At 39.3% G+C, this 16,742-nt stretch overlaps 1 protein-coding gene across 3 annotated transcripts in view; it reads left to right on the plus strand.

The window, feature by feature from the left end:
- Positions 1-16,742, plus strand: part of DNM3 (dynamin 3) — a 187,029-nt gene that overhangs the window by 36,157 nt on the left and 134,130 nt on the right. For all 3 annotated transcript variants that reach the window (XM_055724417.1, XM_055724416.1, XM_055724415.1), the window contains exons 8-13: positions 2,756-2,891; positions 5,207-5,274; positions 6,781-6,919; positions 8,815-8,901; positions 10,908-10,978; positions 14,595-14,643. In XM_055724417.1, the coding sequence (XP_055580392.1) occupies positions 2,756-2,891; positions 5,207-5,274; positions 6,781-6,919; positions 8,815-8,901; positions 10,908-10,978; positions 14,595-14,643 (550 nt within the window). The remainder of the gene's footprint in view (positions 1-2,755; positions 2,892-5,206; positions 5,275-6,780; positions 6,920-8,814; positions 8,902-10,907; positions 10,979-14,594; positions 14,644-16,742) is intronic.

Raw genomic sequence — 16,742 nt, forward strand, 5'->3', positions numbered from 1 at the left:
AAACTTGCCTCTCCAAAAGAAGTGAGGATCACAAGATCAAAATTAATCATAGATGGTAGTCCTTCATGTGATGTGCACCGAACCCACCAAGCTGTTTGCTGCAGGAGCTGATACTAAAAATTTGTGTGCTTTCAGAAAGTAGCTAGGCAAATTCTTGGGATGGGGAAGACATTTAAGGTTGGTATGTACAAAGACAAATTCCTGCTGTATGGAATCCATGAACAGCAATGTGTTGAGGCCAAGAGAGTATTCTGGAGAAATATTACTGTGTACTTGCTCTTTTCTCCTAGGCACTTACTGTTGGTGACTGTCGTGATATGGCTTTTATTCCACTGTACTGACATGGCAGATGTTGACCCTTTTGGGCTCAAGGAGTCATGGATTGAATACTGTTGTTGTCAGAGGAATTGCAATGATTTCTGGAGCTACATTATTGTCATAAGTCCTAAAGTAGAAAGCTTTTTTCACTGCTGAAGTCACTGTCCAGTTTGTCTCATCCACAAAATAAGTCTGTCTGAGACTTTGATAACACTATTTTGAAGTGATAGGACAGAGATGACTGTTTATTGGACTTTGGATCAAGTGAAAGTGGAATCAGAGCCCTTTCTTTATAGTGATTTTAGTTTTAAGGAAAAAGAGCAGTGCCGACATTTCAAGTTGAAGCCCAGTTAGCATCTGCTGCTTTGCTTCATGCAACTTCCTCACTTGGTCTGTTTCCAGGGATGCGTGATACTCAGTATTGTGTACCTTTTCACCTGAAAGGTCTACCATTTTCTCTCTCTCTTTCTCTTTTCCCCCCTCCCCCCCCTTTTTTTTAATTATAGCCCTCTGCAGCCACTTTTTCTATTAATATGCAATTAAAATTTGTTTCAAAGAAGGGGAAGCATCTAAAGGAAGAAAAAGAGAGATGTAGAATGTACTTTCTCTCATATATGACTATTTTCACATTCCTGCTCTGATTTCAAAGGTTTTCAGCCTTTTTTCGTTCTCTGGGATAGATGGTAATAACACTGGACTGTGAAAATACGTACATTTTGGGCAGGATTCATTCTCTCATTAGAAGTCTGGAATTCAGAAGAGAAAATGGTCACCTGAATTAATGACTCTTTCTTGAGGCAGCTGAAGACTGATTTATTTCTTGGTTTTGTAACACCTGTGTCTGAAAGAGTACACATAAGTCTGTCCCTCATGACTTGACTAAAGATATTTTGGTTAAAATAAAAACAGAGGGACATCCTCTTTGACTCTTCCATGACAGTACAACACAGGAGGGTTTTTTCACTCTGTATTTCGTGACTTAACTGCTAGAAACACATGTGAAGTGTTATGAATTGTTAGGTGTTGCTGGTATCTTGTGCTTGTTCTACTATTATAACATGTTCTAAAGGAAAAAGAATTTAATTCCATTTCAGCCTAGGTCATCCTACTTGCTACTTCTCTGCGTAGTTTTTTGTAATTCCTTTGTTCTAAGTGAGTGCTATAGGAGAAATTGACTTTTTTTGTCAGTAAAAATTCTCTTGCTTTCCCTTTGTCTTTTGGAGTGTGGAAAGTAATGTAACTAGAACCCTTTTCTCCGATTCTTGACAACAAGTTCCATAATGCATGTAAGAAAAAAATAAAAAATCTGCCTCACCTCACCCCATAGATGATCTTAAGTTTCTGCAGTCCTCTTCAAAAATTAAGTCTGGGGCCCTACTCTTAGATTCTTTCTATAATTCTGTTAACCTAGCCATCATCTAAGGTTTATGTACAGTTGATATATGCAATGTTACTTTTTGGCAGAATCTGTCATTTCAAATACTTAAACTCCTCCCCTCCCCTCCCCCCCCCCAAAAAAAAAAAAAAAAAAAAGGAGCTACCCATGAATCTTGCATAACTGGAGGAATTCTCCTGTGTGTTCTTGTAAATGCTCCAGCTGCAGAAGTCTAAGCACAACCAAGCTGGAGCTTGTGGTACTGACAGCTGCCACATTGACGTGCACTGCATCTTGGGCTAGCTTTTTGGCACAGGAAAGTAAGTTCCTTAGCAACCTCTTCCAAATTTTTCAACACTGGATCAGCTTAGTGCCTTGATTCACATCATACTATTGGACTGTATCTTTTGGAAAGATATTAGAACGATCAAAGGGTCATTGTGGAGAAGTCAACTCTCTGCAAATGGTACCTTTTGCCATAAGATTGAAGATTTTTCCTTGTGGTGGTCTGTCCTATTGATCTCTGCAGCTTCTGGAATAGAATCTAAATATGGATGTGCTTTTCTATTAAAGTACAGTAAGTATCGTAACTTAAACTTTTATTTGCTCAATCCTGCTAAAAAGACTTATCACTTTTTCTTGTCCTATAAATAAAAAATTAAAGATTTATGTAATGAATAATGGTAGCATTTACAATTTTGTGATCATTAATAAACATGAATGTGGCCTGGTACCCTGCTGTATTTGTAGCTGACTTTAATATACAGTTTAATAAAAAAGTATTTTTTCTAGAATACATTTATGAAGAGAGAAAATAACGTACTAAGCTGTGTCATGTGAGAGAGTAGGGGTGCAGGGGGGTGTATGTAGATATGGGGTTTATGGATTGGCAGCTTGACTGAATGAATTGTTACAGTCACTTACCAATTTCTAAATATGTTTTAATAGGCACTGGTAGTCACATAGTACTGAAATAAGATTTGGTAGTTGACATGCTTAAATGGTTGTTTGTGTGTTTTTTTGTGGTTTTTTTCCTCCCCCCGCCCCCCTTTTGAAATTTAGGATGGTACAGCAGTTTTCAGTGGACTTTGAAAAAAGAATCGAAGGATCAGGAGATCAGGTTGATACACTAGAACTTTCAGGAGGTGCCAAAATCAATCGTATTTTCCATGAACGTTTTCCTTTTGAACTAGTGAAGGTATTTATCCATCTTCTTGGTGTGCTTTGTGTTTTATTTATGTATTCTTATGTTCATACTGATAGTAGTAAAGCCAAGATAAGGTCTGACTGGAAGAACATACTCTTAACTGTGGAAAAAATTACATGAAGTTATAATTGAGACATCTGGCTTCATTTCATTTTGAATACTGACACATTCCTATATTCTGAAATGTAGGAATTAAAATATAATTATACTTCCAGGTCTTACTATTTTCCATGCTTTTTAATTGTTTTGTCACAAATGGCGTCTTCCTTCTGGTTAGGTGGGGCAGGCAAAACCACAGTTGGTGAATTAAGTTGTTGTGTTCAAGTAGCTAGTATCTATTAAAATGAGTTATGGAAAATAGCTGTTTTCTGCGTTTTCTGCTTCGTGTATTCAGTGCATTAAATCAAAGCCAGCTTTCAGCCCTACGCTTTCATAGTGGGAGGTGGAGCAGAAGCAAATTTGGTGTTTTGAGATAACATTTCTCCTTTTGATGCATCTCTTCTTGCTTACCCATTCTTTGGGTAACAGTCCCAATGGGGTGTTAGGTAATGAAATCTGGTTTCCTACACTGTGTTCACAGAATGACAGCATGGTCAGGGTTGGAAGGCACCTCTGGAGACCATCTAGTCAACCCCCCACTAAAGCAGGGTCTTCTCCAGCAGGTTGTACAGAGTCACGTCCAGGCAGGTTTGAGCGTCTCCAGAGGAGACCCCATGGCTTCTCTGGGCAGCCAGTGCCAGGGTTCCGTCACCCTCAAGGTGAAGCTCTTCCTCTTATTCCTCTTACTCAGTTTGTGCTCATTGCCCCTTGTCCTGTCGCTGGGCACCAGTGAACAGAGCCTTGCCTCGTCCTCTTGGCACTCGCTCTTAAGATCTTTGTAGATATCGATAAGATCCCCCCTCAGCCTCCTCTTCTTGAGGCTAAACAGGCCTGGCTCCCCCAGCCTTTCCTCATACAGAAGACGCTCCACTCCCCTCATCAGCTTTGTAGCCTTTGCTGGCCCCTCTCCAGCAGTTCCCTGTCTGGAACTGGGGAGCCCAGCACTGCACACAGCGCTCCAGGCGCGGCCTCAGCAGGGCAGAGCAGCGTGGGAGGCTCACCTCCCTCGACCTACTGGCCACGCTCCTCCTCACGCACCCCAGGATCCCACAGGCCTGCTGGCCCACACAGGCACACTGCTGGCCCATGGGCAACTTGCTGCCCACCAGCACTCCCAGGCCCTTCCCCGCAGAGCTGCCTTCCAGCAGGCCAGCCCCCAGAACGTACCGGTGCATGGGGCTGCTCCCCGCCAGGCGCGGGGCCTCACACTCGCCTTGGCTGAACTTCTCTGGGTCCCTCTGCGCCCAGCTCTCCACCCTGCCCTGGTCTCGCTGAACGGCAGCGCAGCCGCCTGGGGCTCCAGCCACTCCTCCGGGTGCCGTATCCCCAGACACCCGGCTGAGGTGCCTCTGCCCCTTCATCCAGGTCATTGATAAATAAGTTGAACAAGACAGGACCCAGTGCTGACCCTGGGGAACACCACTGAATAAGTACATGAGATGTGCATGAATGTTACATATTCTTTGATATTTTTTTTCTGTCGCTGCAGTGATGTCAGCTTTCCCTCACCATCAACTTTACTGTATCTCGAGTCTCCATTTTTTTTACACTTTTCCATAGCTTGGTTTCTACCTGTTCAACTTCCTTGACATCCCCTAACTTTCAGTTGGGTAAGAGCCATTCAGGGTTGTGGCTGGTTCCGAGGTTTCAGTGAGGTGGGTCAAGTGGCAGCAGTCCAACAAAACAGATGACAGTTGGGCTTAGGTGATGACCCGTTTCATTTGAGACAACACGTAACTTATTGTTCAGCCAGCTGGCTTTCAAGAAAATGAAAGAAAAGCTTTATAAATTAAAAACTGAGGACACTCCTTTCTTAAATTTGGTTGAAAAACAGTAGGATGGGAAGGGGAGGATAAATAGACCATAATCACAGAAGTTGCACCACTTTAGGAAACCAGGCTTAAAAAAACCAAAAAAGTTGCAACTTTCCAAATACTGTTTCTGGCTTACTCTATTGACTCTACAAAATCATTCCAGCTGTTGGTATATGTGGAATGGAAGGGTACACAGTTTTAAACAGTCCTTGCTGCTGCCTGTATCCTTAGTGTTGAAGTGTTCTAAAATACTTATGCTTTGTTTAGTGTAATTAGAAGTGAATATTTTGCCAGTTGAATTTGCCTGTCTTCCAGTTATATTGGGAGAGGTAATATTTGGTGTTTTATTAAAACCTTCACCTAAGATGATCTCATATACTTTTGTTCCTTTAGATGGAATTCAATGAGAAGGAACTGCGGAGAGAAATAAGTTATGCCATCAAGAACATACATGGTATCAGGCAAGTGTTCCTGTGTTTTCAAGCCCAGTCACATGACAGACTGGTGTGCTTTTTTTATGCTGTGGAGACGCTGGCTGTTGACTGCTAGACCATGTTACTAATGCACTGCTCTCAGCAGCTGACTATTGTGGTTTTTTTTTTTTTCTTCCATTCCTTTACACTTCCGTGGAAAGAGTTTTTCAGGTCGCTATTTTGGGCCAAACAGTTGGTTTGCCCAAAGAGGTTTAATTTACCTGGAAATGCTGGAAAATTATTTTTCAGAGAAAATCAATGACTTTTTTTCTGGTAGTGTCTGCAGTTGTGTTAAACTTGTATTCCTAAAAAGTCATAAGTTTTAGAAGGAAAACTTGTGTCTTGATATGGGAAAAAGACTTTCAGCTTGTATTGTAGCAGACTTTTTGTACTATCTTACTCTCCTTTATTCTCAACCGTTTTGTGACATGACAGATATACAAGCAAGCTGGCTGAGGTTTCACCTTGTGGATATCTCTGCAGTATATTATTCGGTTTGGGAAGAGGATGTATTTGGGGTTTGGAATGACCTAATTATTTCACTTTGGAATGATCAGTTTATTTTGGAGGGACACCTTATCGCATGCATACCCGTTTTTTGTTCTTTTGACAGTGGAACAGATTCCAAAAATCTTGGGTGGTTCTTCTGTGTTTGGGTGTTTTTTTGTTTTGTTTTGTAGGGATCCCCCATCCATATCCTCCTACCCACTTGTGAGTATGTAATATCTTTTGAAAGCATTGCTTACTGGCTTTGTTGTCCTTAGTGTTTTGGAATATGTTCTTTGTGTTACTTATACAGTAAATTCTCAAATGGTTGACTGTAGTAGCTGTGGTGCAGTATGTGAACTTTTCTGGCCTTATTGAAGTGTCTTGATGAGCAATTTTAAGTAGTGAACTGATAGATTTGGGCATGTTTTTATAGTTTGCTTTTTTTTAATATAATTTATCTACCAAGATAGACCTTTGCAAGGAGTGTTTGAAAGAGAAGTAAGGTCTATTTGTTTAGAAGTGGTTCTTGTGAGGAGTCTGTTACTCACAGTCCCATATGGAGAATTTCACCGTTGGTCACTGCAGGGTATATGAACCTATGTAACAGAAGCACATCTCCTGTTGCGAGTGAAAAATGCAGCTATAGGATTCTTACGGGTTTGCCATGCAAGTGATTGTGCATGGAGTGCTGCAGCTGCCATTCATTCCTTTGCTAAGGTTTGATGCACTGCTGAAGAGGCTTTACTGCATTATATCAGTACTCTTTAGAGTTCTTGCAGTCATCTTCAAGGAGTAGGACATATTTCTACTTTAATATTCTTAGAATTACATATTTTTTTTAGAGAAAGGAGCAAATTTACTTCTGTGGAAGTCCGTGTAGGGTTTGTTACTACTCAACTCTAAGCCTCTGAAAATGAAAATATGAGCAATTCAAGTAAAAAAAACAAAAAAACTTCCTTGCATAATGTTTTTGTTACTGTCTTACATATTCTTCTGTGTCCACAGAACAGGTTTGTTTACTCCAGATATGGCATTTGAAGCCATTGTTAAAAAACAAATAGTCAAGCTGAAAGGACCTTGCTTAAAAAGTGTGGACCTGGTGATGCAAGAATTAATCAATACTGTCAAGAAGTGCACTAAAAAGGTAACTTGCAGATAGATCTGGTAATGTAAATATAATGTAATGGTATCATAGATAATACAAAGCCTGTCTTGCATTTTACAGTATTATAAGAGTTTTTTGATCTAGTCACTTCATGTACAGAGTAAGACTCTCTAAAGTAATTATGACTTCTGCAAAACAATTTAATGCTGGAAATGTTCGAGTATTTTATTCCTTTGTTTTGTGTGTGTGTGTATATATATATATATACACCTTATGAATGGAGTTTTTTGGAGTCAAGAGTTGCCCCCAGTTTTCTTTTCATAAACATGTTGACATTGGTACTGAAAATGGAATGTAGGCAGCAATTCCATGGATGTGTAAATCAACAAAAAAAATATACTTTTAAGTTTTCTTTTCTAATGCTAATAAGTGGAAGGAACAGTGAAGCTTTTCTAGAGTAAAGGCCTTAAATGTGTTCAGAGGCACCTATCAAGGAGAGAAAATTGCTTTTTCTATGTTGAAACTTTACCGGGTAGCACCGCAGTTCTTTGCAGTGTAGTAGGTCCACAACTTTTCTTCTGCTTATTGCATACACAACCCCAAAATGTCTGATCTCCAGCTGTCGAGAAGTTAGAAGTGGAAAGGTAGGAAGACTTAATCTCCCTCATATTTGTACATCCTTGTGTCAGTGTTGATGGATGAGCTTGCTACACAGAAATGTTGAACATTCAAGTGGGAAGAACTGCTGAGCATTGATCTTCCTGATGTGAAAATCAAGATCCTGCAAGTGTAATGAATTAAGAGATAAGTTCATCAAAACTAAACATAGCATTACTATGAGTATTTGGGAGTGGTTTTCCTGAAGTGTGTGCTTGGGTTGGCATATACTCTTAGAATAAACCTCAAACTTCACATCCCCCAGCTGTGGCTAAGGAAACATGTCAGATACATTAATATGAAGCTTTTTTTTCCTCATGCTTTTCACCTTCCTTTGTAGGGAAGTTGTCATCTGTAAATACTGTGACTGGCTTGTCTGGAGCATTGACAACTAACAATTGCTGATTTTCAGTTCTCTTTTCTCCCATTACTCTGTGGTATTCTAGAAGATCCCATTGACTCTTGTAGACTCCTTAACTAACTGGCTACTTTTATGGAGTCACCTTCTGCTCATCTGTCTTTCCCACCATCTCAGAGTGCAGGGTACCCAAATAATAGCAAGTACAGGAGCAGTTCTGGGATGTAAGCACAGGTATGCTGGCATTGTTGAAAATATCCTGTCACATCCTTTGCGTTTTTCCAAATAATGCAAATTTTTTTGTACCGATGAGCAGATAAAGGAGTTATTTCTTAAAATAGGAAAGGGTGACAGTCTTTTTGACAAAGATCATAGAGAAGTGGACTCACTGCAATATTTTGAGTGGAGTTTCCAGTGTTTTTCACTTCTTTCAAAGTTCGGAAAATATGTCAATTGAATGAATTATGCAGATTCTTTTCCAAGCGCTATTGGCCAAATTTACTTTTGTATTTTGCTGGTTTTAAGTATTGTTACTGAGATGTAAAGATACTGCCACAAGGTGGAGCCTTCAAAGAACAAGAAACTTGGAGATTATTTAAAGCACCACTCTGGAATTATGAAAGGCATGGAGAAACCTCACCCCAAGGCTGATAAACTGTGGTTCATATGTCCAGAGTGTCTTTTCCTCAATGTTCCTTGGAGCAAAAACACAGGAACCATCCAAGGGTTTAAGTCTCTCCAGTTTCTCTGGAAAATGACCATTAATAGCAAGTAAGATGTGCTTTGCAGTGTAGTTAACGTTTAGCCCAAGCATTTATAATAATTACCTACTTCCAAAGAAGAAAGCTGGAGGCTCCCCTGTTTATATTCTGCTGAAGCCTCCCTGCAGGTGTAAATTTCTGTTAATTTTGCTTTTCAGTTAGCAACATATCCAAGGTTGTGTGAGGAAACAGAAAGAATTGTTGCTGGCTACATTCGTGAAAGAGAAGAGAAGACCAAGGATCAGGTGAGAATGAATAGGAGATCTAACAGTTTGAGGAAGTGTGTGAAGGAGGAAAGTTCTTGTGTACAAAGTACAGTAAGACAATGAAAGATTTTTCTTCTTTTTTTCCTTTTTTCTTTTTTTTTTTTTTTTTTATTTTTTTGCCCTGGTAGGCTGCGTGTTTCAGAGGGGAAAAGAAATTGTTCCTCCACCACTGAGCTTTGACAGAAGGGACTGCAATAGTTACAGAAAATGCTAATCTGGTCTTTCAAGATTAGGATTGATGGCTTAAAGTAGCGTTGGCTTGTTCCTGTGCCACAGTGTGCCATCTTCTTAGCTGTACCACAACAGCTGTTTGTGGGAAATCAATTAATGATTAAACAAATGCACACAGAAATATCCAGCCTTTTTTCTACTTTTTCCCTTTTTTTTTTTTTTTTTTTAGCATACCCATCCAATGTTGTAATTGCAGTGAGGCCCACAAGCAATTGTAGTGGGACTGTTGTGGGAGTGACGAGCTTTCCTTCAAGTTGTTTGTTTTTTTTTAAATTAATTTCAGAGAAACTTGTTCAGAACATTTATCACCCAGCTAAGCACTCCCAATCTAGGAAACCTCAAAGCTTAGATTACATGTGAGAAAATCCACTGGAAGTGGAAACAGGAATTACTGTCTAGAGAGTGCAGAGTGTGACAGTAGGAATATTTGGGGAAGAAGGCAGAGCTCCTAAGTTGTTTTGGACTCCTGGCTCTCTATTCCTGTCCCTGTATGAGCTAGGGAGCTGTACAGCATGTTCTGCTTCTTTTCCTTTAATCTGTGCTGTGAATGTAGTCTTTAAAGTAATTTTTTAAAACTGTATTTTGCTAGGCTTGTTCTTGCAGGGAGTTCTAGTTAGCACACTTGGTTATTTCAAAATTTGGAAAAAGATACAATTTACTTAGAATTATTGAGTATTTTTTTAAATATTATCCCATTCTTCATTGTGTGCACATACCTGGCAACTTCCCAGAACAAAGTATAAAATACCAGCTTTCTGTAAATGCCAAGAATTGGTCAAATAGGTTATTGTCACATATTCACATCATTATTTATGCTGTTAGCAGTTATCGTTACTAAATCAAAACATTAGTGAGGATATATTCAGTGGTAAGAGCTAGACCCAAATCCTTACTATCATTTGCTCTGAGTGAGACACCTAGTATCTTCTGGAAATTGTGAAGATTTTGGGAGTGATGCTGTGTTTGAGGAGCTGTGCAGAAATACTTTGAAGAGATTAAATGCTACCATTTGGGAGCAATAGTTTTTTTCCTTGCCTCTTGCTGATAACTGGAAGTCTGAATAGACGGGGGCAAAGGGCAGTCTCACACATGTTCAAGAAGCTGTTTAAGGGTGGGATGAGCTTTCTTTAATACCTTAGCAAGTTCTTTGCCAAGTTAGATTATCAAGTTTAAGTCATATTCCGTCTCCGGGCTATTGAAGGACTGGCAAGTGGTAAGTACACAAACCATTCATTCTGTTATTTCATTGACTAACCCACCTTTCGGGCCAGATGTGTACACCAGAATGGCTGTCTCGTACCTGTGCTATATGGTTTCTGGGCCAGGGCTAACTTACCTATGACTTCTGATTTTAGATTTAAGGTTCAGGTTCCTTGCTGGCTTGGCTGGAATGCTACAAGTAGACAGAATTTTGCTTAACTTGCAAAATGTAGAGCTAGAGTCAATGTTATATGTTATTAAATTCTCTCTGGCCATGTGTGATTGATCTTGATGAAGTGAACAAGGGCCAAGATAGTGAAAAATGAGGTCTGTCAGGAAAAAAATAGGAAGAGGGAGTAGCTGTTCTGTAGTCTCAAGCACACAAACAGAAGTGGTGGGATTTAGAAAATATTGTTGCTTTTGGCTTGAACGATTGAAAGCAATATTCAATAATGCAGAAGACTCAAAAGTTCTGTTCTTTTCTCCCTTCCTTTTCCTCAATCTCTCCCTCGACCTTACCCATCCTTTTTTTTCTCTCCTGTCTCCCCTAATAGGTGCTGCTGCTGATTGATATCCAGGTTTCTTACATCAACACCAACCATGAAGACTTCATTGGCTTTGCAAAGTATGTATATAGAAACTGTGATACAATGACACTGTCAATCTTGGTAGTTTGGGTTTTATTTGTTGTTTGGGTTTTTTTTTTTCAACTGAGTTCAAAACACAAGTCCTGAAGTGTGACAGTGAAGATGCAAGCTGCAAAGTCCCAAACACAGAGGAGCATGTTCTTTCTCATTATACAGTGTTGAACTATGTCCTGCTTTTAGGGGATTCTTTATCCCAGTTCACAAGCCTGGTTTCACTGAAGCTGAAGCTTATGCCTTGGTCTGGAATCACATAGTCTCAGGAAGCAGCTTTGGCAAGCCGAAGCCTTCACTGTATCCATTTTAGGACCACAGAAATGTATAGTATTGGTGGTCTTTCCACATTGTTGCTAACGCATATTTTGGGAGCTGTGATTCCATGTGAAATAGTGTTGCTCAGAGTAATGGATGTCACTGAATTGTGAGTGTGCCTGCTGTTTGGCTGTAGAGAATAATAGTAGCAGAGTGCCCTGCAGGGCCTGGTATGACGTTCTCCTCACTCAATTGAAGAGGCTGTGAGAATATTCTCCAGAATGTTCTCCCTCGGCTTCCAGCAATTTGTGCCTCAGGGACTTCATACCAACACTTTGACACTAGTAAAAACATTAAACATGTCTTCACTCTTTGAAGAATAAATGTTCCTTCAGTCATATTCATGCCATATTTGCCATAATAGTGTTTGGAATCCAACAGGTTTCATCCATGTGGGATGCTGGCAACAGAGTTTGGCATCGCAGTATGTATTATGCTATGGCCTATTCACGCTGTGAAGGAAGGTCTACATCTTTGGCAGCGTGCCTTGAAGGTTTAAAACATGGAGTTCAGTAAGCTGAGAGGGGAGAAGGCAAAGCTGGGTACTGTTGATGTGTTTGGTTTGAGCAACTTTCTCTAGAATTGTTTGCAGGTCCTAGATAACTTTATCAGTTCTCTTGACAAATGGCAGGATGTTGTAGGAATGGTAGCTGGCCTTCCAGAGGTCAAGATAACAACCTGCCTGCTATTTGCTACTTTTCATCCTTTTCTGACAGGAAAAAGCCTGCTAAAAACACTCCATATATATTCGTGGCATGTGTTGTGGCCTTGGGAAGTCACATAGTCCAGCCTCCTGCTCAGAGGAGGGTCAATGCTGAGGTCAGACCAGGTTGCTCAGGGCTTTGTGCAATCAGATCTGGAAAACTTCCAAAACTGGAGATTCTGCAGCCTCTCTATGCAGCTTGCCTTTCCTCACTGTGAAAATATTTTTCTTTGTGTCAAGTTGGAACCTTCCATGTTTCATAGACTCTGATTCTGGAGTGCCAGGTATATCTGGAGCTATTTCAGTATGTCTTTGCCTTGGAAAAATCCCCCTCATAGATGCTGCTGCTGGGGCCCATAGTTAAGTCTGTGGTCCTCGCTGCTCTGCTTTTTCTAAGGAATTGCAATGACCAAGTTCAGTTTCTTGGGGAAGCTCCTTCCTCTTTTGCCACTTGAGATCTAGAAATCCCCAGCTGCTGTGCACAGGGTATAAGCAGATAACAAGTAGCTCTTCGCTTAAGTTCACTGATAAGTTTAAGCAAGTGTTTGTGTAGGTTGAAACTGATGGGGAGTATCTTTGTTGACTTCTGCTCAACTGGAAGAGAAAACTTGCATAACTAAGAACAATTTAAACTGTAAAATATATTATGAGCTTAAAAGTAGAAAATACATATTTTAAACTATAATCATATTGTTATAGCAATTATGTTAGAACCAGAAAATGAAATAATTCTTGGGTAGCATATGGGCTTCTGTAGTATATAAATATCCTGGACTATAGATTCCCCAGATTCCATAGTGTTTCCTTTCTTTTGCTGAGTCTTCTAGCCAGTTGTCTCGTGTCTGCAGTGTTTTATCAGTCCAAGTCCTGTGAACCTTGTTCATAATAATGAAAGCACAAGATACTCCAAACTACCTTGCAGCATTGCAGGGCCTAAGGCAGGCACAGCTGATGTGATTTGACTTGAGAAGGATTTAAGAATGCCAGTGTTTAGAACAACTTTGTGTAGTTATGAAGTTGTGAAATCTTAGAATGTTAATGTTTTCGCATTTAGTGGAATGAGTTGTTAAATGTTGGGATTGGTTTTGTTTCTAGTTGGTGTAACTCAGACACAACTACATGCTTCAATCTATGTAGAGAGTAATTTGCATTTAGAACAATAAATAGAGGACCAATTGTTGGGTTATTTCTAAAAGGCATAGGTTTCTCAGTATGATGTTAGTGGTCTGATTAGCTGTCCTAAGGTCATAAAATAAAATTAAACCCCCAAAACCCCAAACGAAACAAAAAAGAATGTCAATTAGGTTTCCTAAAACCATCTCATGTGTGTTTCTCGAACAACAAATCTGAATTGGTAAGGGGTTGGTGCTGTGTTTTCTGTGTGCATGTTATGTAATCATAATTTATGCACCAAAGCTTATGCAAGTCAGACAATGCACCAGAAAGACACAGTGTTATTTGGTCAAAAGGATCTGGATGATTGAGAGCTCAGCCCAGTGAATAGGCACACGGAATAAACATCCTTGTGGATCTTCTCACAGGCAGCCTGTGGACTGCTGATTTGACAGAGTGTGGTTCAAAGGGCAGGATCAGAATTGGGACAGGATTGAGTCTGGTGATTCAGCAATTCTTTGGAACAGCAGCTGCGCACAAAACAGTTGCAGGATTGGTCCATAGGCTGTGATCCAAGCCCCTATTTCTTTCTTTCTTACTCTTTCAGAGTAGTGTTTGTAGCTGACCTAATATCAATGCCTGGTGGAATGGTATAGTCTGATCCAAAAAACCCTTCCTGTCACCAGTGGCCACTCTGGTGGTTGAGTAGCCAAAGCCTGCTCTCTGAACACTTTTCTTCCTCTTTCCAGCAATATTTTAATTTTGTGGCCTAACATTTACAAACCACCGCATAATGCAAATGCTTTTAGAATTAATGGAAACTTGCATGGTTTTGAGAAAGGAGTGTGTTTTCTTTCAGGAACTGGGATTACTAGAGTTCAAGAATTGAGCAAAGTATTTTAAATATTGTTTGATTTTAAATAAGCTCTATTCTTATGTGATTCCAGCTTTTTGAACCAGCTTTGTGACAGCTTCATCCATTGGTTATATTTACACCCTCAAAGTGCATATAAGTATTAGAATAATATCCAAAACAAACTGTCAAGGCAAAGCTATTAAGGAGCCTCCAGCAGGGGAGGATTTTGTTGTACTGCACTAAATAACAGAAAAAGCATGCTTTTTGTCTCAGTTGAATATTTATAGAGGCTAATGTTTCCAACGTTACCCACATGAGCCGTATTTTCTCTGTGCTTTTAGTAACCTTTACCAATCCAAGTAGGATTTTGTTACAAAGGAGATGATTAGTGGGAGCTATCGGCTGTCCCTTCTGTCCTAAGCAGGCGTTCCTATACTGGAAGAAAAAGTAGTTGAAATATGCACATATATGCAATGATTTTGCTGTGTTTCTTTGTTACTCTAGCTTTCTGTGCTGGAATCAGAAGTAACTATTACTGCTAAAAATCTATTCCTCCGGAACTGGCTCTAGTTCAAGTTTCTTCAGTATAACTCTTTTCCTCTGCTTCCCTTAGTGCCCAACAAAGAAGCAGTCAGGTTAACAAAAGTGCAGTGGGAAATCAGGTAGGCACCTAACAGAGAATGGATAATGGCATGTGCAAGTTAATCCAAGCTGTTTGGTTTTCTTGGCTGCGTTTATTTGTTTCAAGTGTCATTTACCTTTTCTGCTTCACACATACATAAAATGTGTCATCATTGCCTTGTTTTACTGAATTTTTCAGAGCCAACTGACTTTCATTGTTACCATCATTTATTGTTTAATATTTCTGCTGCTGCTTGCACCGCTGGTTAGTGTCCCCCCTCCCATGTATTGAATCTTTCATGTTATGCATCAGTATATTTTGTCATTAACTGCAAACCTGTGAATTTCAGAATCCAAAATGCTGGTGAGTACTTGCTTGTGTGTGCTTTGTCATAGTTGTTTTACTGGTTCTTATGTGTTCAAAGCTTAATAGCAGTGAAGGGACAATTCAGCAAGCAAAAGTGGATTTGCCTTTACCTCTTGTGAAAACTTTCAGTTGATGACACAAAGATGTTGATTATGTACCATAGGCTTCTCTCAAAGTAAACAAAGAATAACTGGTTGATGGTCTCAGACTAATCAGCATTTTCACTGAGATTCGTTAATGAAACTACTTGTTTATTTTTAACACATAAGAATATGGGATTGATTTTGCAAGATGCTAAGTGCTCCTGAGCTTTGCTTCTTTCTTTGCTTTTGTGTGGGCCAGGGGTGCTCAGTACTTCACAGGATCAGTCGTCTTTTTTATGAGAGATGAAAACAATGAAAATGCTACAACTTTGAGGGCTTCTGCTCATTTAGAGGGTTTTGCAAAGTCTTAAACAGAAAGGAAATATGGAATCAGAGCATACCTTACAAGGAAATGAAAAATTCTAGTAAAAATAAGAGAATGAAATTTTGTATAAATAATTACTGGTATTGAATGTCTTCCCGATGTTTTTATGTGCAATTTGGTCAAACAAAGCTCAGAAGGTGAAAGATCAGGGTTTTCAAATGTGACCACTGAGTTCAGATCCCTCAGGTGATAAACCTGACATTTCAGAAAGTCTCCAATTCTGTTGTTGTTAGTGAGAGTTCTAGCATTTTTTGAAAACTTAGTCATCTTTTTGGGGATAGAAATCCAACCTCTTCCTCCTACCAAGAAACTTCTAGTTATTTCTGAGGCGTTAGTTAAAATAATCCATTAACTTCTTGAATGTGATGGTCCCCCACAGCCTGACTAGCATGAGTGGCATTTTTGATGTAATATATGGTCTGGACTAAAATGAAAAAAGTCGAAAGGTCTAAACACTGAAATGGCTTCAAAGACTAGTGTCTCCCCTCTGAGGAGAGATTTCCTTCTTGTCTAGCTGTGCTGGAACATGTGTCAAACACAACAACCGTCATCACTTTGGAGTGTCCCATAAAAGGAAAATCAACCAACTATTTGACTCTTCAAAAATACACAGATAACATGAATGATTTTTTTAATTAAGTGAATGTTCTCTCTAAAGAACTGGAGAAAAAGCTTGGCGTTTTAAATTAGATGTTAAAACTTAATTACTTTTGGTATAAAGGACTTTGCTGAACCTTTTATTTTAAAGATAATAAAGAGATGTTTATAAGTTAATTGTTTGGAGTTGAAAAGAATGAGAAAGTGTTTCTGAAATAAAACTTCATTTTTGCAATTTGCTATTTCAGGGAACCAATCTACCGCCTTCAAGGCAAATTGTACGAGCTAAGTTCTGTAAGCTTTATTGTTGCTTTTTCATTTAGCTTCTCAGAGGGCAAAGTTTGTCTCTAACTCATTGGTTTGTGAAATACTTGCTACTAAACTATTTAATGTTAAACTGTCTTGTCTGTAACACTTCCTCAACAAAGTATAATTGCAGTTCATCACTTAACTGCTACTAACCTGCTGTTACAAGTATGAACTAGTATAACTTAAAATGTTGTAGAAAACTTTGAGTAAAATTAATATTTTTATAATTTACTGAGTTTCTCAAACTAAAATGACTAATTGGTTTATTCTGTTGGTTTATTTTATTATATAACTGGAAAGCAGTTTTTATCTGATGTGAGTGCCTCTATTCATAGTAACCTCTTTTTGAAAGGTGGGCAAATAAGTTTCTGGTAACCGAAAGGAAGCATTAGCTCTTGC

This window comes from Falco cherrug, chromosome 12 (assembly GCF_023634085.1).
Source record: "Falco cherrug isolate bFalChe1 chromosome 12, bFalChe1.pri, whole genome shotgun sequence".
In the NCBI taxonomy this organism is placed as follows: domain Eukaryota; kingdom Metazoa; phylum Chordata; class Aves; order Falconiformes; family Falconidae; genus Falco; species Falco cherrug.